At 44.7% G+C, this 20,920-nt stretch overlaps 1 protein-coding gene across 2 annotated transcripts in view; it reads right to left on the bottom strand.

Moving 5' to 3' along the window:
• Positions 1-18,613: 18,613 nt before the first annotated feature.
• The window catches only part of Popdc3 (popeye domain cAMP effector 3), a 28,473-nt gene continuing 26,166 nt past the window's right edge, over positions 18,614-20,920 (bottom strand). For both annotated transcript variants that reach the window (NM_001415671.1, NM_001037369.2), the window contains 2 exon segments: positions 18,614-19,396; positions 20,447-20,555. In NM_001415671.1, coding sequence (NP_001402600.1) covers positions 19,115-19,396; positions 20,447-20,555 — 391 coding nt within the window. In that variant the 3' untranslated portion in view covers positions 18,614-19,114.

Genomic DNA, 20,920 nt, shown 5'->3' with positions numbered 1-20,920 from the left:
AGGCATCGCCGCGGCCGGCTGGGGCGCACGGCGCACGCGCTGCCCGAGGTCGCCCCCGCGGGCGGAGCCCCGCGCCCCGCAGACCCGCGGCCGGGATCGCCGCGTGAGCGCGCCCTGCTCCCGCGCTTCCTTATTTGGGCATGAGTGGGGGCGCGCGCACGCGGCTCGCCCCCCGTTGGAAAGGGCAGGGGAGTGGAGACAGACCCGGGGAGAGCTACCCGAGGCCCTGAGGGCGCTATTGCGACGCGACACTGGGCAGCCCAGCCTGACTCGAGGTCCCCAGAGACCCCACCTACAAGCGGCCCGACTGGATTTCAAAGAAGCGAGCTTAAGTGCTTACATTTGGGACCAGAAATTGGAGAAAAAAAAAGGGGGGGGGGGATATGGACATATGCTCCAATCAGTATTTATACTGGACAAGGTATACTGGATTAGGTAAGAAATGCAAGAAAGATCACAGTAATGAAAAGTCGGTGGGATGGAGGTTATAGGACAGATAGGAGTCTGTTAAAGGAGCATCCGTTAGCCACCATGTGTCCACTGTGTGACAGAGAGCGCAGTCCTGTGGGATCAAAGAACAAAACAGACCCCAGCTGTATCGAGGCACATAGAGAGTACCCCGAGGTGCACGTTGGCCCACTCTCTCTCTCTCTCTCTCTCTCTCTCTCTCTCTCTCTCTCTCTCTCTCTCTCGTGAGAGCACGCCTGCTGTTCCAGAGTCAAGTAGTACAGACCAAGTTTCAATCTGTCTGCTCCTGTTGGCTCTGGAGCATTCCCCAGAGCTCCCCCCATCCCCACCTCCCCCATGTTCATGGCTTGGCTCGGCCCCAGCATTGTCGAACCTTTAAAGAGGAGTTGGCTCAGTAGTAAAGTGCTTGCCAGCACGAAGTTTTCAGATCCACAAAGCAGGACGCAGCAGCCTAAAGCCTGTTATCCAGCGTCTCCTGGGACAGGGGAGAATCCCTGGAAGCTTCCCAGGCAGGGCAAAAAAAACTACATCTCAAAGAAGGTGGAAGGCGAGACTACTGGAGAGATTTTCCTCTTTCCTCCACCTCAAGCTGAGTTTGCTCTCAAATCTCTGCCTCTACCCATCTCACCTTCATGCCCATCCCCTCTTTTCTCCCCGTGCTCTCCTCTCTCTCCTCTTCATCTCATCACGAATGTATGTCCAGGGCGTGTGGAGGAACCATCAGCCTTGTCTTTTCAGGCTCCCATTAGCCTGAAAGTCCCCTATTAGGCTAGTCTGGCTGACCAGCGAGCCTCAAGGAACCTGCCTATCAAGGTGTCGCCAGAGCTGGGATTACAAAGTGAACCTCCACACCCGACTTTTAAACATGGATTTGGGGGATCACACTCCCGTCAAACTCCTATCTTCATGCCTATGCGGCAAGGACTTTACTAAACTAAACCCTGTCTCCAGGCCCCTAGGGTTGTGTTGAGGGCTGAATTTCACCATACCTGCAAAGGTTTTAGAATGGTATTAATGCAAATTCTGGGTGCATGACTATGTATGGTTTAATTTTCTTTACGTTGTCTGAAATCGGTTTCCACCGCTAACTCTTCAATCTGCTAGTTTCTAGATGTTCTGTCTACCATTTTGGTTCTTGCAATTAAATACATTCGAGGTACGGGTGTCGGTCACCGTAAACAAAAGATTTCCCTGTGTGTCTGTGTGTCCATTGGAGGATGGCTCATTATATGAGAACTGGAATTAGCCTATATTGTAACTACAGAACAGTGAGTACATTTTAGAAGATGGATGTTAAACATTCATACATTTATAATAATAAACATAATAGGGGCTGGGGATTTAGCTCAGTGGTAGAGCGCTTACCTAGGAAGCACAAGGCCCTGGGTTCGGTCCCCAGCTCCGAAAAAAAGAACCAAAAAAAAATAATAATAATAAACATAATAGCCATTCTATACATTTAGATGGCTATTACACTAATTCGTAGGACAGGGGTGATGCAGGTTTGGCATTAAAGTGCCCGCTAGCTGTACAAGCAAGAAGAACAAAGTTCAGATCCCTCCTGAACCCAGACAAATGCTGGGAGGGTGCCCCTCTAATTCCACTGTCAGGAGGCAAAGATGGGTGTCCCCAGATCAAGCGATCCAGTGGGACTAGCCATATGGAGAACCTCTGGGTTTTACCCTCTGATTTTAAAAGATTTATTTATTATTTTTATTTGTGTATGCGCACATGTTTGCTAGAGTCTATACAAATCACGTACAGGTGCCCTCAGAGACTAATGGGAGTCAGATCCCCTAGTGCCTTAGTTAGGGTTTCCACTGCTGTGAAGGGACCCCATGACCGAGGCAACTCTTATAGAGGCAAACATTTAATTGGGGCTGGCTCACAGGTTCAGAGGTTCAGTTCATTATCACCATGGAGGGAAGCATAGCAATGTGCAGGCAGACATGGTGCTGGAGGAGCTGAGAGTTCTACATCTTGATCCACAGGCAGTAACAGGAGTTTGCACTGGGCAGAACCTGAGCACCAGAGTCGTCAAAGCTCACCCACGCACCGACACTTCCTCCAGCAGAGCCACATTTGTTCCGAGAAGGCCACACAAGTGCACACATAGGTACACAAACGTAAAAATGCACAGAAAGGTATTACAGAAATCACAATCACGCCTCCTGGATCTACAGGACACTGGTTAGCACACACAGATCAAGTTTACTGACTCCCGATAGAGATTGTTGGGCCAGTCACTATAGTAAATGATTTTCTATTGGGAAATTTCAGTAACAGGCTAACTGAACTACTTGGGGTCACATAGCTTAGCGAGTAGCTGAACCAGTGCGTGAACCAGGCAGTCTGCTTCCAGAACCAGTACAATTGGACAAACTTCTACCACTCCCTCCTTCCAGCTACACTGTCTCCTGAAGAAAGATGCAAAATATGGAGTAGAGAAAGGTAGGGGGCAACAGTGGTCAGGACTCATGTCTGGCCACCCAGGAGATAACATTTCCCTTTCTCTGAGCAGGAGCTGAGGGGGAGTTTTCTTTCTCCTTCCCTCCTCTTCCCTGCTCCCTTTGACCCTCCTCTTTTCCTGACTACTCCTCACTCTGCATTTGCTTCTGCCAAAATTCCCCACAACTACAAATGATTTAAAGATACATGCAATGCTTTCGTAGTTCTAGGGGAACCACCTGCCAGCGGACACTTGCTTCCACCATCGGATAGGGGTCACACAGTGTTCCAATTGATACGTAGACTGCATATTTTCTGAAGAAGAGATCTGAGCTATGATGGCTTGACCCGAATTCCAGGAATCTCTGCTTTAAGAGAGAGATGGTTAAAACAAAACCTCAGTACAACTCACCTAAGGATTTAAATCACGATTTATCATATCTTACTACATTTCAATTTCTTACCAAAGATCCATGAATGCTGACTATAAAATTCAAAGTAAGAACATGAGATATAAAACCTTGGCCGTGGTAATATTTTTGGCTCCCACATCTCTTTATGTTTTTAAACATGATCGCTTGTAGCCCATGTTGACCTTGGAGTCCTTAGGCAGCAGAGGATGACCTTGAACATCTGCTCCTCCTGCCTCTGCCCCTCAGTACTAAGCCTATAGATACGTGTACTCGACCACGGTCTGCCATCATCATATCTTTTAAAAAGTAATTTTCAGGGTTGGGGATTTAGCTCAGTGGTAGAGCACTTGCCTAGCAAGCACAAGGCCCTGGGTTCGGTCCCCAGCTCCGAAAAAAAAAAAAAAAAAAGGAAAAAAAAAAGAAAGAAAAAAGTAATTTTCATCTTTGTTATTTATCGTTATTATTACTGTGTGTGTGTGTGTGTGTGTGTGTGTGTGTGTGTGTGTGTGTGCGTGCACACATGTATGTCAGTGCGCCACATACGTGCCTGGTACCCATGGAGGCTGACAGAAGGTGTCAGATCTCCTGGAACTGGAGTTACAGGCAGTTGTGGGCTACCGTGTGAGTGCTGGGTATTAAACCTGAGTCCTCTGGAAGAGCAGGCGTCTCTGGAAGAGAGTGGTTGAGAGCTCTTAACCACTGAGCCATCTCTCCTGCTGCTTTCAATGCTCTTACCAGATATCGTTGGCCTTATATATGTGAGTTTACTTCTAAGCTTTGTACTGTGTTCGTTAGTCTTTATGCCTGTCTTAGGGCTTCATTGCTGTGATCAGACACCATGATCAAGGCAACTCTTATAAGGATAACATTTAATTGGGGCTGGCTTACAGGTTCAGAGGTTCAGTCCATTATCATCAAGGCAGGAGCATGGCAGCATCCAGGCAGGCATGGTGCAGGAGGAGCTGAGAGTTCTACTTTTATGACCATTAGAAATATTTCTCTTGTTCATTAAGTGAGCGCTTTGAGATTCCCTTTTGCTATGTAGAAAATCTATTCTCTATCAGTATGATTAACAGTATAATATAGGTAGATATATTGACAGTATTTGAATTAACACCCAACTTTTGGCTTTTTATAATGAAAGATTTATCCAGAATAATAATACACGACAATTCCTGGCAGCGATGGCAGAGATGGTGAGTATACTCTGACGCAGTTTATGTGTTACTTTTGCATATCCAAAGAAGAAATGTCTATGTAGATAACAAGACCATCAAGGCCAGCCATTATTGGAAATACCATAAAAACGCTGATGTTGTATTATTTGGGGGGAAGTGAAAGTTGCTTCTACGGTATAATGTTTTGACTGCAGAGTGCTTCAATAGTTATGTATTTTATCATCTTGATAAAGCCCCTCCTGGAATCAAATATTCTTTCTCATTGTACATTCTAACTCTGCTATTTTAAAAAAATACAATTTGTATTTTAAATTATAGAAGCAATACTTGCTCGTTATAGAAAGTAAGGGAAAAACATGGTCCTAAGCACCTGGGAGCAATCACTGCTTTCATATTCATAAACTTTAATTTATTTTGATCATATAAGTTAGATATGTCTGAGGAAGAATTTAGAAAATTCAGAAAAACAAAAAGTAAGAAAATTCAATCTCTCATAAAGACATGCATACTTTTTACATATTGATCTTAGTCCTTATCTAGAACATATACACCTATGCATATTTAATATATATATTTTATTTTTAACAAAAGAGGCTACATTAATTGGGTTATATTTTGTCCATTACTTATTTTCAAAACTCTAGATTAAGAAAGTACTTTCATAATACCATTTTACTATAGATACTATGTAATACAGTAACATATTACTATGTTTATCGTAACAGATACTATGTAATATAGTAACATATTACTATGTAATATCATAGTAGATACTATGTAATATCATAGTAGATACTATTAATATAGCAGTCTATTACTGTGTATTATCATAATAGATTGATATTTCAAAGCTAGGAAGCAGAGAGGAGGGATGCCAGCCTAGCCTAGGTCTTGAGTCCCAGGCCAGGGAGAGACCTTGTCTAGAAAGAAATCACATATATCTCCTGAGTAATGACACATGAGGTGCCTCTCTGGCCTCTGCAAGCACACACATGTACATGTATGCAGAAACCAGTGTGCACACACTCATGCATGAGCACACAATAAAAATAAAAAAATAGACATAAAGGCTGGAGACATAGTTTGGTAAGATTTTTTGTAAGCTGCAAGACTTCAGTGCATTCTAAAATTCCCAGTGGTTTGGGATTTCCCTGGATCAGCCAAGAATCAGACATTAGTTTCAAAGACAAACTCATAAAATATACAAAAGTACAGATTTTAGAACCTGGGCAATGGCAGAGCAGTTACAGCAATTCACCATCTTGTGGTGTGTGGCAGAACAGTGACTAAAATGTCAAGCTCCTCCCTCCAGCTATCCTCACATAGCTTCCTGCTAAAACAGAAGTGATAGCTGCAAGTTATTCCATTAATATATTAGTAATAGCAAAGTCAACTGAATAGGCCTTCTTAACCCTCTGCAAGTGGTTTTAGAAGGAAAGAATTCATTATGAGTAATCAGGCACGCAATAATCCCTCTGTTTCTAAAGGTTAAGTGTTAAAAGGAAGATCAGAGAAGCGGCTGTGAATTGTTCTGATCCCCAAAGAAGACTCCAGGCACTGAGATGGATCATACAAAGTTACTGTGAGTCTCAGGCTATACGCCCTCCCAGAAGGATAGGTGCAAAAGCGTAGACAACCCTGTGACAACCTCTGTGCCTTCTTTCCCTTTGGGTCCTAGAGAATCGCAAACACCCCACCGCCATCCCCCCCCTTAAGCCATCTGATGAATTCCAAGTACCTGATTTGCATCCCTGAAAAGGACACTTTTAAGGGTATTGTTCTTTCCCAACATAATAACAACTTGTTCATGGGGAACTTGAAGGATTTGGCTGTTGGAACGGGCAGTGCTGGCACACACCTTTAATCCTAACACTCAGGAGGCAGAGGCCAGCCTGGTCTACGAAACAATTTCAGGACACCCAGGGCCATCCAGAGAAAGCCTGTCTCGAAAAGCAAACAAGCAGAAAGAGGAAGGGCTGGGAGTGGCTTATTGTAGAAAAACAGTTCTTTGAAATTCTTTGTGACAGTTCTTGATTTGATGGGTTTGCTCCGTATTTAATTGGAAGTGAAGCCGCATCTGCCTTTAATCTGAGTCTGGTGAAGGCAGGACTTTCAAACATGTGACTTCTATGATGCAGTGTCTTCCCGTCTGACAAATTAATCGTCTCAAAAGATGATTTGGGGGGCAAATGGGAAGCCCGATAATAACCGACTGAAGCAACACACTGGAAGGTTGGAATGATGCTGGAAGAAATGTCGCCTGCCATCCGGCACCGACCGGTGGGCCAGAGCGCTGGAATTCCCGGGGGAAATGAATTATTTAAATGCAAATTTTTATTATTATGACTACTTAAATTGCTGTAATAAATTCATGAAAATAAGACACCTCTCAAGCTTACTGCACACATAAGGCCTAATAAAATATGCATGAGCCGCACGCCAGCAGTTTTGTCATTTAGCATTAAAAATGGCAGCCACAATGAGCCATTTCTTTAATCTCAGATCAAACATATTTGGCCCAATTTAGAGCTGCTCCAATGATATTCCGTCTGAAAACTGTGGAGAACCTCATGTGCTTTCCACAAAAGACTAAAAATGTTCGCACTCTGGAGGGGAGATTTGAGAGCAGCCAGGTCTGTCTAGAGTGTGGGAAGGCAGCTATAGGTAAAGTTTCTGAACCACTCCCAGAGTATTCTCAGGCACCTTGACTGCTACTGTAATTTTTAAAAGCTATCTTATTTTATATCGAGTACACAATTTTATCTCACAAGAAGTGTATGAATATATTATGAGCTGAGAAATTGCCATCTGAAATCAACAGAGCATTTAAATATGCCAGGAAATCCCACAGATGTTTTGAAGTTCTCAAATGACTTGGTTTAATGATTAAATAGCACTTCCGATGCCTAGAAAATGGAGAGCGGGAGGCAAAACCCAGTAGAAAGCATGGCTGTTAATCATTTGACATCAGCTCTTGTGTTACTAATGACTTAGCATGTTGGTGTGCGTTTTCCACCTGTTCCTTCTTTTTAATATTCTTACTTTTTAGAATGTTCAGTTAGCATACAAAATGGGTTTCATCATGACATTTTAATTATATAGACACATGCATTTAGGCATACATATATGCACATCATGTATATATATGCCTTGTGCACATGCGTGTATATGTGTACAACTACAAGTTTACATGTATGCATATATAGATATATACCTCGTGTATATATGCACCATATATATGTGTGTGTTTGTGTGTACACATGTATTTGTACCTTGCTAATATTCATACTCCCGATAGTTTCCTTTGCCTTCCCACCCCATTCTTGGTGATCCCCTCCCCCCTAGTAGACTCATTTCTGCTTTCATGTTGTGTGTGTGTGTGTGTGTGTGTGTGTGTGTGTCTGGATATAATTTATGAATAAGAGAGAAACCGTGTCATATTTTCTCCTTCCCCTGCCCTCAGATTATACCCCTTCCTCTCCTTTCTTAGTTACTTGGATGAGAATTATCATACGAGCTCCATAAGTTTGTATATTTGATGTTTTGTTCCCAGTTGGTGGAACTGTTCAGGAAGGATTAGGATCAGAAAAAAGTGTGTCGCTGGGCTGGGTTTTGAGGTTTCAAAAGCCCATGCCAGGCTCAGTCAGTCTCTCTCTGTCTCTCTCTCTGTCGCTCTCTCTGTCTCTGTCTCTCTCTCTCTGTCTCTCTGTCTCTCTGTCTCTCTGTCTCTCTCTCTGTCTCTCTCTGTCTCTGTCTCTCTGTCTCTCTCTCTGTCTCTCTCTCTGTCGCTCTCTCTGTCTCTGTCTCTGTCTCTCTGTCTCTCTGTCTCTCTCTGTCTCTCTCTGTCTCTCTCTCTGTCTCTCTCTGTCTCTCTCTGTCTCTCTCTCTGTCTCTCTCTCTGTCTCTCTGTCTCTCTCTGTCTCTGTCTCTGTCTCTGTCTCTCTCTCTGTCTCTCTCTGTCTCTGTCTCTGTCTCTCTCTCTGTCTCTCTCTCTCTCTCTCTCTCTCTCTCTCTCTCTCTCTCTCTCTCTCCCTCCCTCCCTATTTCTGCCTCTGCTTGTGGATCAGATGTGAGGCCTCTGCTACTGCTTCAGCACCATGCCCGCCCACCTATGGCCGTGCCCCCTTGCCCTGATGAGAGTGGTAATGTACTAACCCTTTGAAACCTTGTGTTGCCTTGGTCATGTGCCTCTGCACAGCAATAACAACAGTAGGGAAACACCCTCTATGTCTCCTTCCTACTTCTGCATCTCATATAAGCATGTATTTGAATCTAAATCCATATATATAAGACTATGTGATATTTGTCTTTCTGGGTCTGGCTTAATCCACTTAACAACAACAATCTCCAGTTCTGCACATTTCTCTGCAAATGACATAATTTTATTGTTATTTGTGATGGTATAAAAGAACACACGCGCACATACACACACATACACACATACATGTATATATGGCCACTACAGTGAGCTATTTCTTTAATCTCAGATCAAAAATATACATAGTGTGTGTGTGTGTGTGTGTGTGTGTGTGTGTGTGTGTGTGTGTGTATTTCTGTGATATGATCATCCAGATCCTAGGAGTGGTATAGGAGGATCATAAGGCAGATGTCATCGTGGGCACACAGTTCACATCCCCTGCAGCAATGTATCAGGGTTCTGTTTCCGAGCCCCATTTTCATCGGCACGTGTTGTCATTGTTTTCTTGACCATAGCCATTTGACAATGGTGACATGACACCTCAATGTTGTCCTCATGTGCCTTCCTTTGTGGCTAAGGAAACTGAACGTTTTCCAAGTGTTTATTGGCCCTTGGTCTGGTCCCTTCAGAACTGTTCACTTTCCCATTTTTTGATGTATTTTTTAATGTTTAATATTTGGATTTATGAATGATTCCAGATATGAATCCCATCAGATATGTAGATGTCAAACACACACACACACACACACACACACACACACACACACACACACACTGCTGCCCCATTCTATATTCTCTTTCCACTCTGCTGAGCAGAAACCTTTTAATCCATGAAGTCTCATTGGTCAGTTCTTGGCATTAAACAATTGGAGTCTTTCAGAAAGTTCTTGCCTATGCCTACATCCTGATGTGTTTTCTCCTGTTTTAAGGGGGCATTGCAGATGCTTTGTTCCCCCAGAACACTTGGTCTCTCTTGGCCTCCATCACTGAATCATATTCAGGTCCCTTCTTCTGTCCTGTAAGTGACTGGAGGCCAGGAGCTCTAACTTGCCTTTCATGTCTAGTGTACCCAATTTGTGAATCATACACAATTGGGAAAGTGTCAGGGTGTTGAAAAAATAAGTGTATTTGCAATAGAAGAAACGGTATGTAGTTTTCCAATGAGGAAATAGTACATGTTTTTTTTTTAAATTGTGTTTTACAACTTAAATTGTTATGAATGAGACAAATAGGAAAAAAAAAAGTGTCAGTAGAAATAGCTTATGGAGCTCCCAGGGACTAAACCACTACCCAAAGAGTACACATGGACAGACCCATGGCTCCAGCTGCATATGTAGCAGAGGATGGCTTTATTGGGTACCAATGGAATGGAGGGAGAGACCCTTGGTCCTGCCAAGGTTGGACCCCCAGTGCAGGGGAATGTTGGGGAGTGGTGGTGATGGTAAAGGGGGTGGGTGGGGAAGGGTAAGGGGAGGGGGGACGGGGCTTATAAACAGGAAACCAGGAAAGGGAATAACATTTGAAATGTAAATAAAGAAATATATCCAATTAAAAAAAAAAGAAAGAAATGGCTTATGATAGTGGACTTCCCACTCTACGCTTGTCCATTTGGCTCATTTCTAATACAAGGAGTAAACAACTAATGGCCCCTAAGGACTTCCATGACATTAGGAGTCATGGCACTTTCCCACCCTCAGTGACACCCCGTCTGCCCACCGAGTGTTCTTCCTACCTCTCCTCCATCCACCAGTCCTCAGCGATTAATGGCAGAGCAGGAACAATGTAACAAAGAAAGGTGTGGAAGGCGGAAGGAACGATGAAGGGATATGGGCGTTTAACCTGAGCTTCCTTCAGAGTTCATTCATGTATTCATACATTCATTCATTCACTCCCCCTGAGGGTCATCTGGACGGAAACGCCCAAGGCCAGTGTGCCGGAGTAGGGAAGAATACACATCTTTCTTTGTCTGTCCGAGCCAATGGCAGGGCCACACTCCACACTCCAGGGTCTCCAGCCATGGTGACCAAAGACCTGATCCAAAGGGGATGAGGGACAGGTAATCTTGATCAAGGGAGAGACAAAACGGGGATTCACTGCAAATTCATTACAAGTTGTTAGAATGTAAACTTTTTTCCCCCAGAGACAAGGCTTCTCTGCGTGGCCCCGACTTTCCTGAAACTCATTCTGTAGACCAAGCTGGCCTCGAACTCAGAATTCTATCTGCCTCTGCCTTCCAAGTGCTGGGGAGAGGGGGGTAAAGGTATGCATTGCTACCCACCATAACCACCCAGAGAAAACCTTTAAGTAACAGGATAAAATGTTTCCGCTGCCACTGGGGAAAGGATGTGTGCTGCAGGGTGGGATCAGGGACAAGTAAGAGAAAGGGCTGCCCTTGTGTGCTGAATTAATGTCTTCTCATTTCAGTTTTTAAAATAAGAATTTGATGAGCATTTATCAGAAACTAAATTACTGGTAAGCTTTTGTCAGAAAAATTTACTTACGTAGAAACTAGTTTATCATGAGGTTAGAGGCGTATCCCCCAAACTATTCATCTTTTAGAGAAAAAAAAACAAGCAATCACACCATTTAATTATCATTAAAACGGGATAATTTGCATAATAATGCACTGCCTGCCTCTGTTTGGAAACATTAATTAGGAGGTCATTAGACAGAGAGTGCCGTGTCCCGAGCATCTTTAGTGGCAAATTAAAGGCCAATGAATTCGATGGAGTCTAAGGGTGATCAGCCAGAAGCCGCCAGCTAATTGCTGATAGGGACTTTCCACTGAAAGCCTGAATCTTTTCCATTTGTTCCCGCTACCTCTCTCAGCCCCACCCCGAAGACAGCGCTGAACTGCTTGTGGTGGGCAGTTGCAGAAGGCACGGGTATTTGCACAAGACACCCCAAGACCAAGTTCTCAGTATTTGCCCCAGAGGACAAAGGGTAATACTTTGATAGCTGGACCTTGGCGGTCAGTCTCACCGGGGAGGACATAGGTAAGGGAACAGACCTTGGGGGCTAGCCTAGCTTTAGGAATGTAATGTTTATAGAAAGGCAGCGGGAACGGGGTTTGGGGCAAGGCCTGCCAAAGCCGTGTTTGTCATGCTCAGGCTGGCCAGAGTCTCCGGTCACTCTCTCCATTCACAAAATACTGTCCGCTCTGATACTCTTCCCACTTTTAATGTGCCTGAGTTTATTTTTTCAGTATTTCCGACACAAATCATCTCTTAAACAAATCAGTACTCAGGGGTTCAACTCAGAGTCCTCTTGGAACCCAAGAACCGCTTCCGGGCTCTGCCTCCAGAGTGAATAGTGTTCACACTCGCACCCGGAGCAAGAGGGGTAAATGGTGCTGTCACCGGCCTTCCATCTAACACTGCGATAAAACCGTCAGTCAGTCGTACTGTGGATCGGGCAAGGGTTTGACGCACCAGCAGGTACGGTCGTGTTTCTTCTGGGAGACGGATCGTTGGCTTAGCTGCTGTCCTGTGTCAGGACCCACTCCGCAGAGGCTCAGGGAAGAGTTTATGGGGACTTCCTTTCTTGGGAGCATAGATGTGATGTCTGAGCATTGGCGGAATTTATACCTCAGGGGAATCGGCTGACATCCCGTGCTATGCCAGGTTCCTTGGAGACCTCTTGTACCACTCTGAAAGGATCCGTCACATCTCGGAGCCTTCACCAGCTTCTCTTTGAAAAAAGCTTCAGTTTACACAGTTTTATTGAGCATGAAGGGTTGCTTCAGAGAGGGGCAAGAACATGAGAACCACACGAAACACTGAGTTAATTCCTCTGCTTGAAGAGTGTGGTGTGGAACCCACGGCGGATGGGGTGGGAGGAGGGCGGTTTCTTCGAAAACGACCACCCAAATCTACAGAGGTTTGCCATGCTCCTTGATGCTACAAACTAATAGCCACTTTAATAGCGTTCTTCATGACGACAGTTTTCCTCGCAGGGCTCTTTGAAGTGGAGATAGCTGTTGCCGCTGATCAGGAGGAAAGGCTCCTCCTTGGCCATGCTCCTTGGCAATACTAATGAATTCAATTCTGTCATTAGCATGTTGGCATCTACTTTTCCTTCAGTTCAGATTGGGGGCACTTTCATGATCTCTAAGTCAGGAAAACAGTCCCGTGGGATGTGCAAGGACTACAGTCTGGAAGAATTAGGCTTGAGTATTTCCATTTGCTGTGACCCAGACTCTGACCTCTACACATAAGATGGGACTCTTCCAAGGACCAAGCCAATGGAATTACATGTGCTTTCAATGGCATTCTCTGTCAACCTTTAATATAGACAGTGTGTTTTACAGGTAGCCAAAGTTAGCGTAATGATAAAACTTCGGATCATGATCAGACCATGATGACATATATACGAATATACAGTCCGTCATTAAACTGCTGGTGGTATGGTAGAATGGCGAAACGTTTCAGTCTTGCCCCATCTTTTCATAACTGTATGGTTTTGGCCTATCATGTTAAATCTGTATTTATTTGTGCTTATATTTTAGTAGAATTAAAAAAAAAAATGAAACTCACTGCGTAGCCCAGGCTGGCCTCAAGCTTGGGCTTCTCCTGCCTCAGCCTCTCTGTTGGGCCCTACCTTGGGGTTTTTCCCTTCCCCCTCGCTGAGCCTTTTAGCCTGCTATGGCAAGAAGTTGTTTACACCCTTGGCAGCTGCTCTAGGCCCTGATTTGGGCCTGGGACTTTCCATGGCACCCCTCTACCTTGCTGAGCCTTTCAGCTTGTTGTTGTTAAGAAATTGTTTACGCCCCTGATTGGGCCCAGGACTTTCTACCACACAGACTTTTCCTGTTCTCCAGTTTTCCTGGTTGGGGATTTTCACCTGCCTTGTTGTTTTTGCACGGCTTTTGCCTCGGGTGTATAAGGAGATCTCAGTAAAGCCTTGGGGGCACTCTCTGAAAATGGGTGACACGTGTATGTGTTTCTTCTTAAATCTGGGAGGCCTATGCCTGGTTCTCAGGGTCCTGACAACTCGATGCAGGCGTCGTCCCCTCTCAAGTGCTGGGATTATGTGCATTAGTTACCACACCTGTCAAGAAAAGATTTGACACGAATAAAAAGGAAGGGAGGGTCAGATTGGGGGAGGTGCTTTCTTTTGAGTACTCTGTCCAATCGTTTTGCCCTTCTGGCTGTTCGCAGTGAAAGTCCGGCAGCCTGCACTCACCCTGACCTTCCCTTGAGCGCCTCTCTCTTGGCTCTTGCTCCAATGCACAAGCACTCAGAGGAGCTCCTGCTGGTCTTCACAGAGGAGTGATTCTTCAGCACAAGCTCCTAAGAATGTGGAGTCCCACACAAATGGTCAACTCAGTTCCAGGGAATCACTCTGAGGGGATGGGAGGCTTCAAAACTGGGGCGAAGTAAAGTCCTGAAAGATGGCTCTGCGGCCTCAGGAACTCTGCTGGCGAGTGAGGTGTGATAATGGGTTCACTGTGTGTCTCCATCTCTCCTCCTCTCTCCCAGAGTCGATGACCACACGAGTAAGGACAGAAAAACCATAAGGCACTCCCACTAAGCCTTTAAAGTCCGGGCACTTGGCAAGCACCAGCTCTCTGGGCACGTGACGTGGGTGATTACAAGGGGCGTCTGGCTTGCAAGTGCCCTGAACCTGTTTTTTTTTTTTTTTTAATTTTTTGTGATTTTTTTTAAGTGCTTTTTTGAAGAAATGTTTTACTTATCTGCAAATATGCAAGGTACATGCAGTTTTGGGTACAAAGCATTTTTACCACAAGGACATACCCTGTATTTCTCATCCTACTGTGCTCTTGGCAGTGAGGGGACCCACGGAATTTAGGAGTGAGTGACAGCGATTAGACTCAAATAAAGATACGCCCAGCTTTAATAGAAATTCAACTCCCGAGTGGGCCACAGGAGGGCAATTCATGGGCGCATCTCTGGTTTCTTGAATACCCACTCATGAGTTCCATTTGGGCTGATTAGAATATTTTGAGATGATAAAGTATAGTTTTCTTTTTTTTTTTTTTTTTTTTTTTTTTTTTTTTAGTTCTTTTTTTCAGAGCTGGGGACCGAACCCAGGGCCTTGTGCTTCCTAGGTAAGCGCTCTACCACTGAGCTAAATCCCCAACCCCAAAGTATAGTTTTCTAGACATTTCCCACTAGACACTCAGCAGCCTTACAAGGAGGTCGCTGTAGGGTCATCTGATTTTACTTTTTTTTTTTAACCAGGTTAGAAAACCTGTCAACAAACCGATGTGTGGGACACAGTCCGTCTGGTAGTGCAAAGCCCTTCATGACAGCGGAGATGGGGTGTGTCCCGTATTCCTCCGTCTTTACCTCTCACTACCCGTCATCCCCCTGCGTGTGTGTCCTATCTTAAAAAAGCAGACTTCTTGAAAATGCACCTACCAGCTTTTCTCATTTTCTTCCTGCAGTGTGGCCCGAGCATATCTCACTGTGGCTTTGCTCTCAGTCCCCTTCCCAGTTAGAAAGCTAGCTGCCAATTAATTCCCGCTAAATTACCTTGTGGAATCTAAGGTGTCACCTGGTCACCTGGTGTTAATGGAAGGTGGGAATTTCTTGCTTAAACTGCAACAAAGTCTTAAAGACAGAGACCAGAGTTCCTCCCAGAGCCATGGTGAAGCCCACCACAAAGCTTGTGGTGCTTCCCGAAGGCCTAATTATACGAGAGGATGGCCACCATTGTGTCTGACTATCTGTTTGCTTAAGAACCATGATGGCCATGTGTGGCCAGAAAGGAAAGCATCCCCTACTGTACTTAGTTCATGCTAGACTTGAATTATACAACAGCTCACTCATGGTGACACAGACCTTGCCATAATAGCCCCACACGTCTCCCCAGCCCCTTCCTGACTCTACTTTGGAGGTCTACTCTGCCTCCTGTCTGTCTGTGATGACCACAGTCCTGTTTAAGGACATGGGATCCCAACATGCTCGAGGTCAGCACTCGGGCAGCCCACCCCCACTTGGAGCATATGCCATTTGCCATGTGCCACTCTTAGGGGCCATTTTTCTGGTCTTCATTAGCAATAACCGTTTCTTTCCCAGTCCCACTTCTCGCACAGGCTATTGACCGTTTCCATTTCTCTTCAGACCAGAAGGGTTTAAAAATCACCTGGCTTCGCTGTCACTGAATCTTGCCTCCCATCCCGCTTTGGTCTGTTTTCACGTCACCCTGTCATGGCTGTCAGCCCAGTGGTTTCTTCCAGACCCCTCAGCCACACTGAAGACACTTCACTGTCCCTTTCTCAGTGGCTCCTGGAGAAATTTGGGTTTTTGTATCTTTAATGTGCTAATACTAGGTGATGACTTAACACTGTGAGAAGTTAGCAGGACTGCAATTTTGCTTTCTATAAGGTGATTCTTTTAATGGGATCCGTAAAGCATAAGATCAGAACTTGTTTGTAACAAGAAAGTAGTCTTCAAATTGGCATGTTATCATTTCTTACATTCATTCTACCTTTTAGGCATGTCAAAGAACTTCACATTTAAAGAAAGAATTGTTTCCTACACCAACAATAGGACTTACATTTGTCACACACACTCACACACATACACACACTCACACACATACCACACATACACTCACACACACATTCACACACACTCACACACACTCACACACTCATACACACCCACACATTCACACACACTCACACACACATTCACACACACTCACACACACTCACACACTTTCACACACATTCACACGCACACATACACACACTCAAACACACTCACACACACACACTCACACACACTAACACCTACATACTCACACACACTCACACACACTCACACACATTCACACACACATACACACACACTCACACTCACACACATACACACACTCACACATACACACACACTAACACCTACATACTCACACACACATACACTCTCACACACACATACACACACTCACACACACACACCACACATACTCACACACACACTCACACACACATTCACACATACTCACACAGATACACACACACTCATACATGCACACTCACACACATACCACACATACAGTCACACACACACTCACACACACATACACACACTCACACACATACCACACATACAGTCACACTCACACATTCACACACACACATACACACACTCAAACACACTCACACACATACACACTCACACACACACTAACACCTACATACTCACACACACATACACATACTCACACACACACACATTCACACACATTCACACACACACATACACACACACTCAAACACACACACATACACACACTCACACACACATACACACACACTAACACCTACATACTCACACACACATACACTCTTACACACACATACACACACTCACACACACACCACACATACTCACACACACACTCACACACACATTCACACATACTCACACAGATACACACACACTCAAACACACTCACACACATACACACACTCACACACACCACACATACTCACACACACACTCACACACACATTCACACACACTCACACAGATACACACACACTCAAACACACTCACACACATACACACACTCACACACACACTAACACCTACATACTCACACACACATACACTCTCACACACATACACACACACACACCACACATACTCACACACACACACTCACACACGCACACACACACTCACACATTCACACACACACTCACACACATACACACACACTCATACACACTCATACACACTCACACACACACACTCACACACACGCACGCAGACTCTAGACATGGGTCTGTGGACAAATCTCTTCACTTGGTTTTGAACATCACACTCCCTGGGTGTCCTTGCTGCCTCACTGGCTGTTCCTTCATATCCTTTGCTGACTCCACCATATCCTCTGGTCACTAGGACATCCTCACAGATAAGGTCCGGGGCCGTTTTTGTTCTGTTCTACCCTCACTCACTTGGCACCTCCTCTAGGCCAATGAGTTCGGACACCATTGACTGTTAAGTGTCTCACAGCTATATCTCTAGCCTGGATCTTTCTCTAGAGTCTAGACTTGTACTCAGCCTTCAGGGGCAACTGTCCCTGATCTTCCTCATCCACTATTGCCCCTCACCCCAACCTCATCCTCAGCAGGCTGTCAAGTAATCACAGGCAGAACACATGACTATTCTATCTTAAATTCCACAGTGGCTGCTGAATCCAAGGCCCAGCCCCCCACCCACTCCAAGGCTGTCCCAATCCATGCTTGCTTTCCCACTGGCCTTGACCTGACCAGCCACGCTCTGCCCAGGAGCCTGCATGTGCAACCCTTAGCCCAGCCTGCCCTTGCCCAGTACCTGCACAGACTCACTTTTCCACCTCTAAGTCATCACCTTGCTGAGAGCTCCCTTGAGCATCCCCCTCCACATCCTTTAATTTCCTTCTCTCCTTGACCCCATCACTTTGTATCCGTAAGCTTTTCTATCTTCTCTCTTGCCCCCAGGATGTAAGTTCCATGAGAGAATGAATCATGTCTGTCACTGGATCTATCTATCTATCATCAGGGCCCAGTTTATAACCCAGAGTCACAGACAAGGCATTGATCCATTTGTCAAATGGGTCTACAGAGGTCCATTGCATATGAGTTCCAGAAAAACCATTTTCCTAAGACAGGGACCAGGTCCGAATGTGAGTATCTCTTTCCTAAGCTCTCTTTACCGGACTGAGAACTCACTGCGAAGCCGTCCCTCTTCTGTCAAAGCCTTGCCCCTGTATCTGACCATGCAACTCAAAAGGCCGCGTGCACTTGGACTATCTGTTTATGGGCAATGCTATTTACTCAGTAGTTAGTATGCAATCTCGCTTACTAGGAGCTGCTGCTTTTAATAGTAATTGCAAAGTATAAGCTCACAGCTTGTCTGTAGCAAGAAAGTAGTCTTCAGATTGGCATGTTACTGTTTCTTACATTTATTCTTCTTTCTAAGTCATGTCAGAGAATGTCACATATAAAAGGAACTGCTTCCTACAGCAACAGTGTAACTTACATTCATCAGAGATTGTCAGGAAAAGGCAGATTCTAGAAATGGGTCTGTGGACCATAGCAACCTGCTCTCCTGCTGACATTTGCTAAGGGCTTCTCCTGTGCCAACAGTATCAGACAGCATGTTGGAGGAAATATCAGAGAATACGAAATTATTCTCTCAGTTCTGATGCAGAGAAGGGGCAGAGCGCCTGTCATTATTCATCTTCCATTACAACAGCAAGGAATACATGAACGTTTGTAAAGTTTATTTGAGGTGCGGAAGTTAAAATGAATTAATAAACACCTGGCGATGGCATCTTGACTCTGAGTTTCAGTTGTAAAATAGAATAATAGTGTGCTATCTTATCTGGGGAATGATGAAGTCTTTTTTTTTTTTTCCCAGCCATCAAAACAACTTCAGGTTTTGATGTCATTTGTTACAATGTTGTCTGGAATTCCGAAACTGTTCTGTTAGGGGTGATCTGGACAAGTCTGGACTTGACAGCTGATAGTAGTTGGGTAACCGGATATCATAGTGATGTTTCTTCCCTATGTATACTCTGTCGTTCAAGGCATAGAGTTTATCTGCAATGTCACTGCCGATTAAAACAGAAAACAGGCGGGAGATGTATCGATGCTGAGCAAAGAGCAGATACAATTTTTTTCTCCTCCAGGACACGTATCGACAGTCAGTGTCTGCTGTGAGAGTGACCTGGAAAACACAAAGACCCATTTCAAACATAACCAGAAAGCAACAGATTAAAACACGGTTATTAAAGGTTTATGTTTATGTGGATGAGTGTTTGGCCTCCATGTATGTATGTACTCCACATGTGTGCAGTGCCCACAGAGGCCAGAAGAGGGCATCAGATCCCCTGGAACTGGAGTTACAGGCTGTTGTGAGCCCCCATGTGGATGCTGGGAACTGAACCCATGCCCTCTGCAAGAGCAGCCAGTGCTCTTAACCACTGAACCATCTCTCCAATCCTTTCGATCACATTTTTTCTGCCCCAAATTGTAAATGAATTTCTTACTGTCCTTCTAGGTTAAAAAACACCTTAACCGATACACAAAATGCTGTTAAAATTAAATTATTAAATATTAAATACATCATTTATTTCTTCTTATCTAATCACTATGCTGTACACACGTGCCCCTCTTGACTGTGTTTTGCGATTTGCAGACCGATCTAACATAAAAAGGAGGGAGCAAGGCCGGCTAACACGAGAGGAATATGCAGCTAAGAAGATTGAGGGCTTTTAACCCCAACATGGTTTCTCTAGTACACTATGGAATTTACAAATGCCATTCTTGCCTATTTACAATAATTTGAATTTGCATGCACATGTGTGTAGGGGGGTTTTTGGAAACAGTATAGCATAATAAATGGAACTGACTGAAACGGTCGTCTTTCAGAACTACCAGTACACGAAGGCGTAGAGGTGACAGCAAGTATAGAACAGGTGAAGTCCATCTGCACCTTCCACTTTCAAAAACTCCCATACATGAGGTTTAACATGGGAAACCGAGAGAGCACTCATCACAGACCCTTCCTGTCTCCGGGATTCCCATTCCCCGTGACTCACGTCCGTCAGCAGGACTCACAGTTAGGAATCATGCATGAAGCAAACCTTATCCAAAGTTAAATTTAAACTAAGGTGGTGTTGTATGTTGTTTTCTTTGTGTGCTTGCTTACTTTACAACAAATATTCATCTGTTCAGATGGTTGGAGCCTGAAACTTGGGGCATAATTGGTCCTTACCTGAAAAATGCCTTCCTCTGTGGGTCTTAGCGAATCCCACTCGGGAGAATCCAGGAACTGAAAGGGGGAAATATAGTGCAGAAATTCGCCATCGACGGTCACTCTGATCCTAGCAGGACACAAGAGCATCTGTTATGAGGTAGGAAGAACATGTGTGCACATTTGGGGGACATTTCTTTGGGGCTTATACTTCCAGCCTTTCGCTACTTCTTTGCATTTAATGTTTTGAAGAACTAAATATTAAATACGTCTATTCCCACAATACCCTATAATATTTGTGTATGCTATTCATCACCTAGGAGTCTGAAACAGTGAGTGAAATTCACCAACAGCTCATCAAGGTGTATACACATGAGATGAGTCCATTCCACGTGTGCACTGTGCCTCGGCACAAGACTGGAGCGCACTCAGATTTTTTGATTCTACAGGGGTGGTGGGAGTTTAAGAGCACAGTGGAAATCTTCTGCAAGCACC

The sequence above is a fragment of the Rattus norvegicus genome, chromosome 20 (assembly GCF_021556685.1).
Source record: "Rattus norvegicus strain SHRSP/BbbUtx chromosome 20, alternate assembly SHRSP_T2T, whole genome shotgun sequence".
NCBI lineage: Eukaryota > Metazoa > Chordata > Mammalia > Rodentia > Muridae > Rattus > Rattus norvegicus.
Note: the sequence above shows the minus strand (reverse complement) of the source record. Positions and strands in the feature narration are given on the sequence as shown.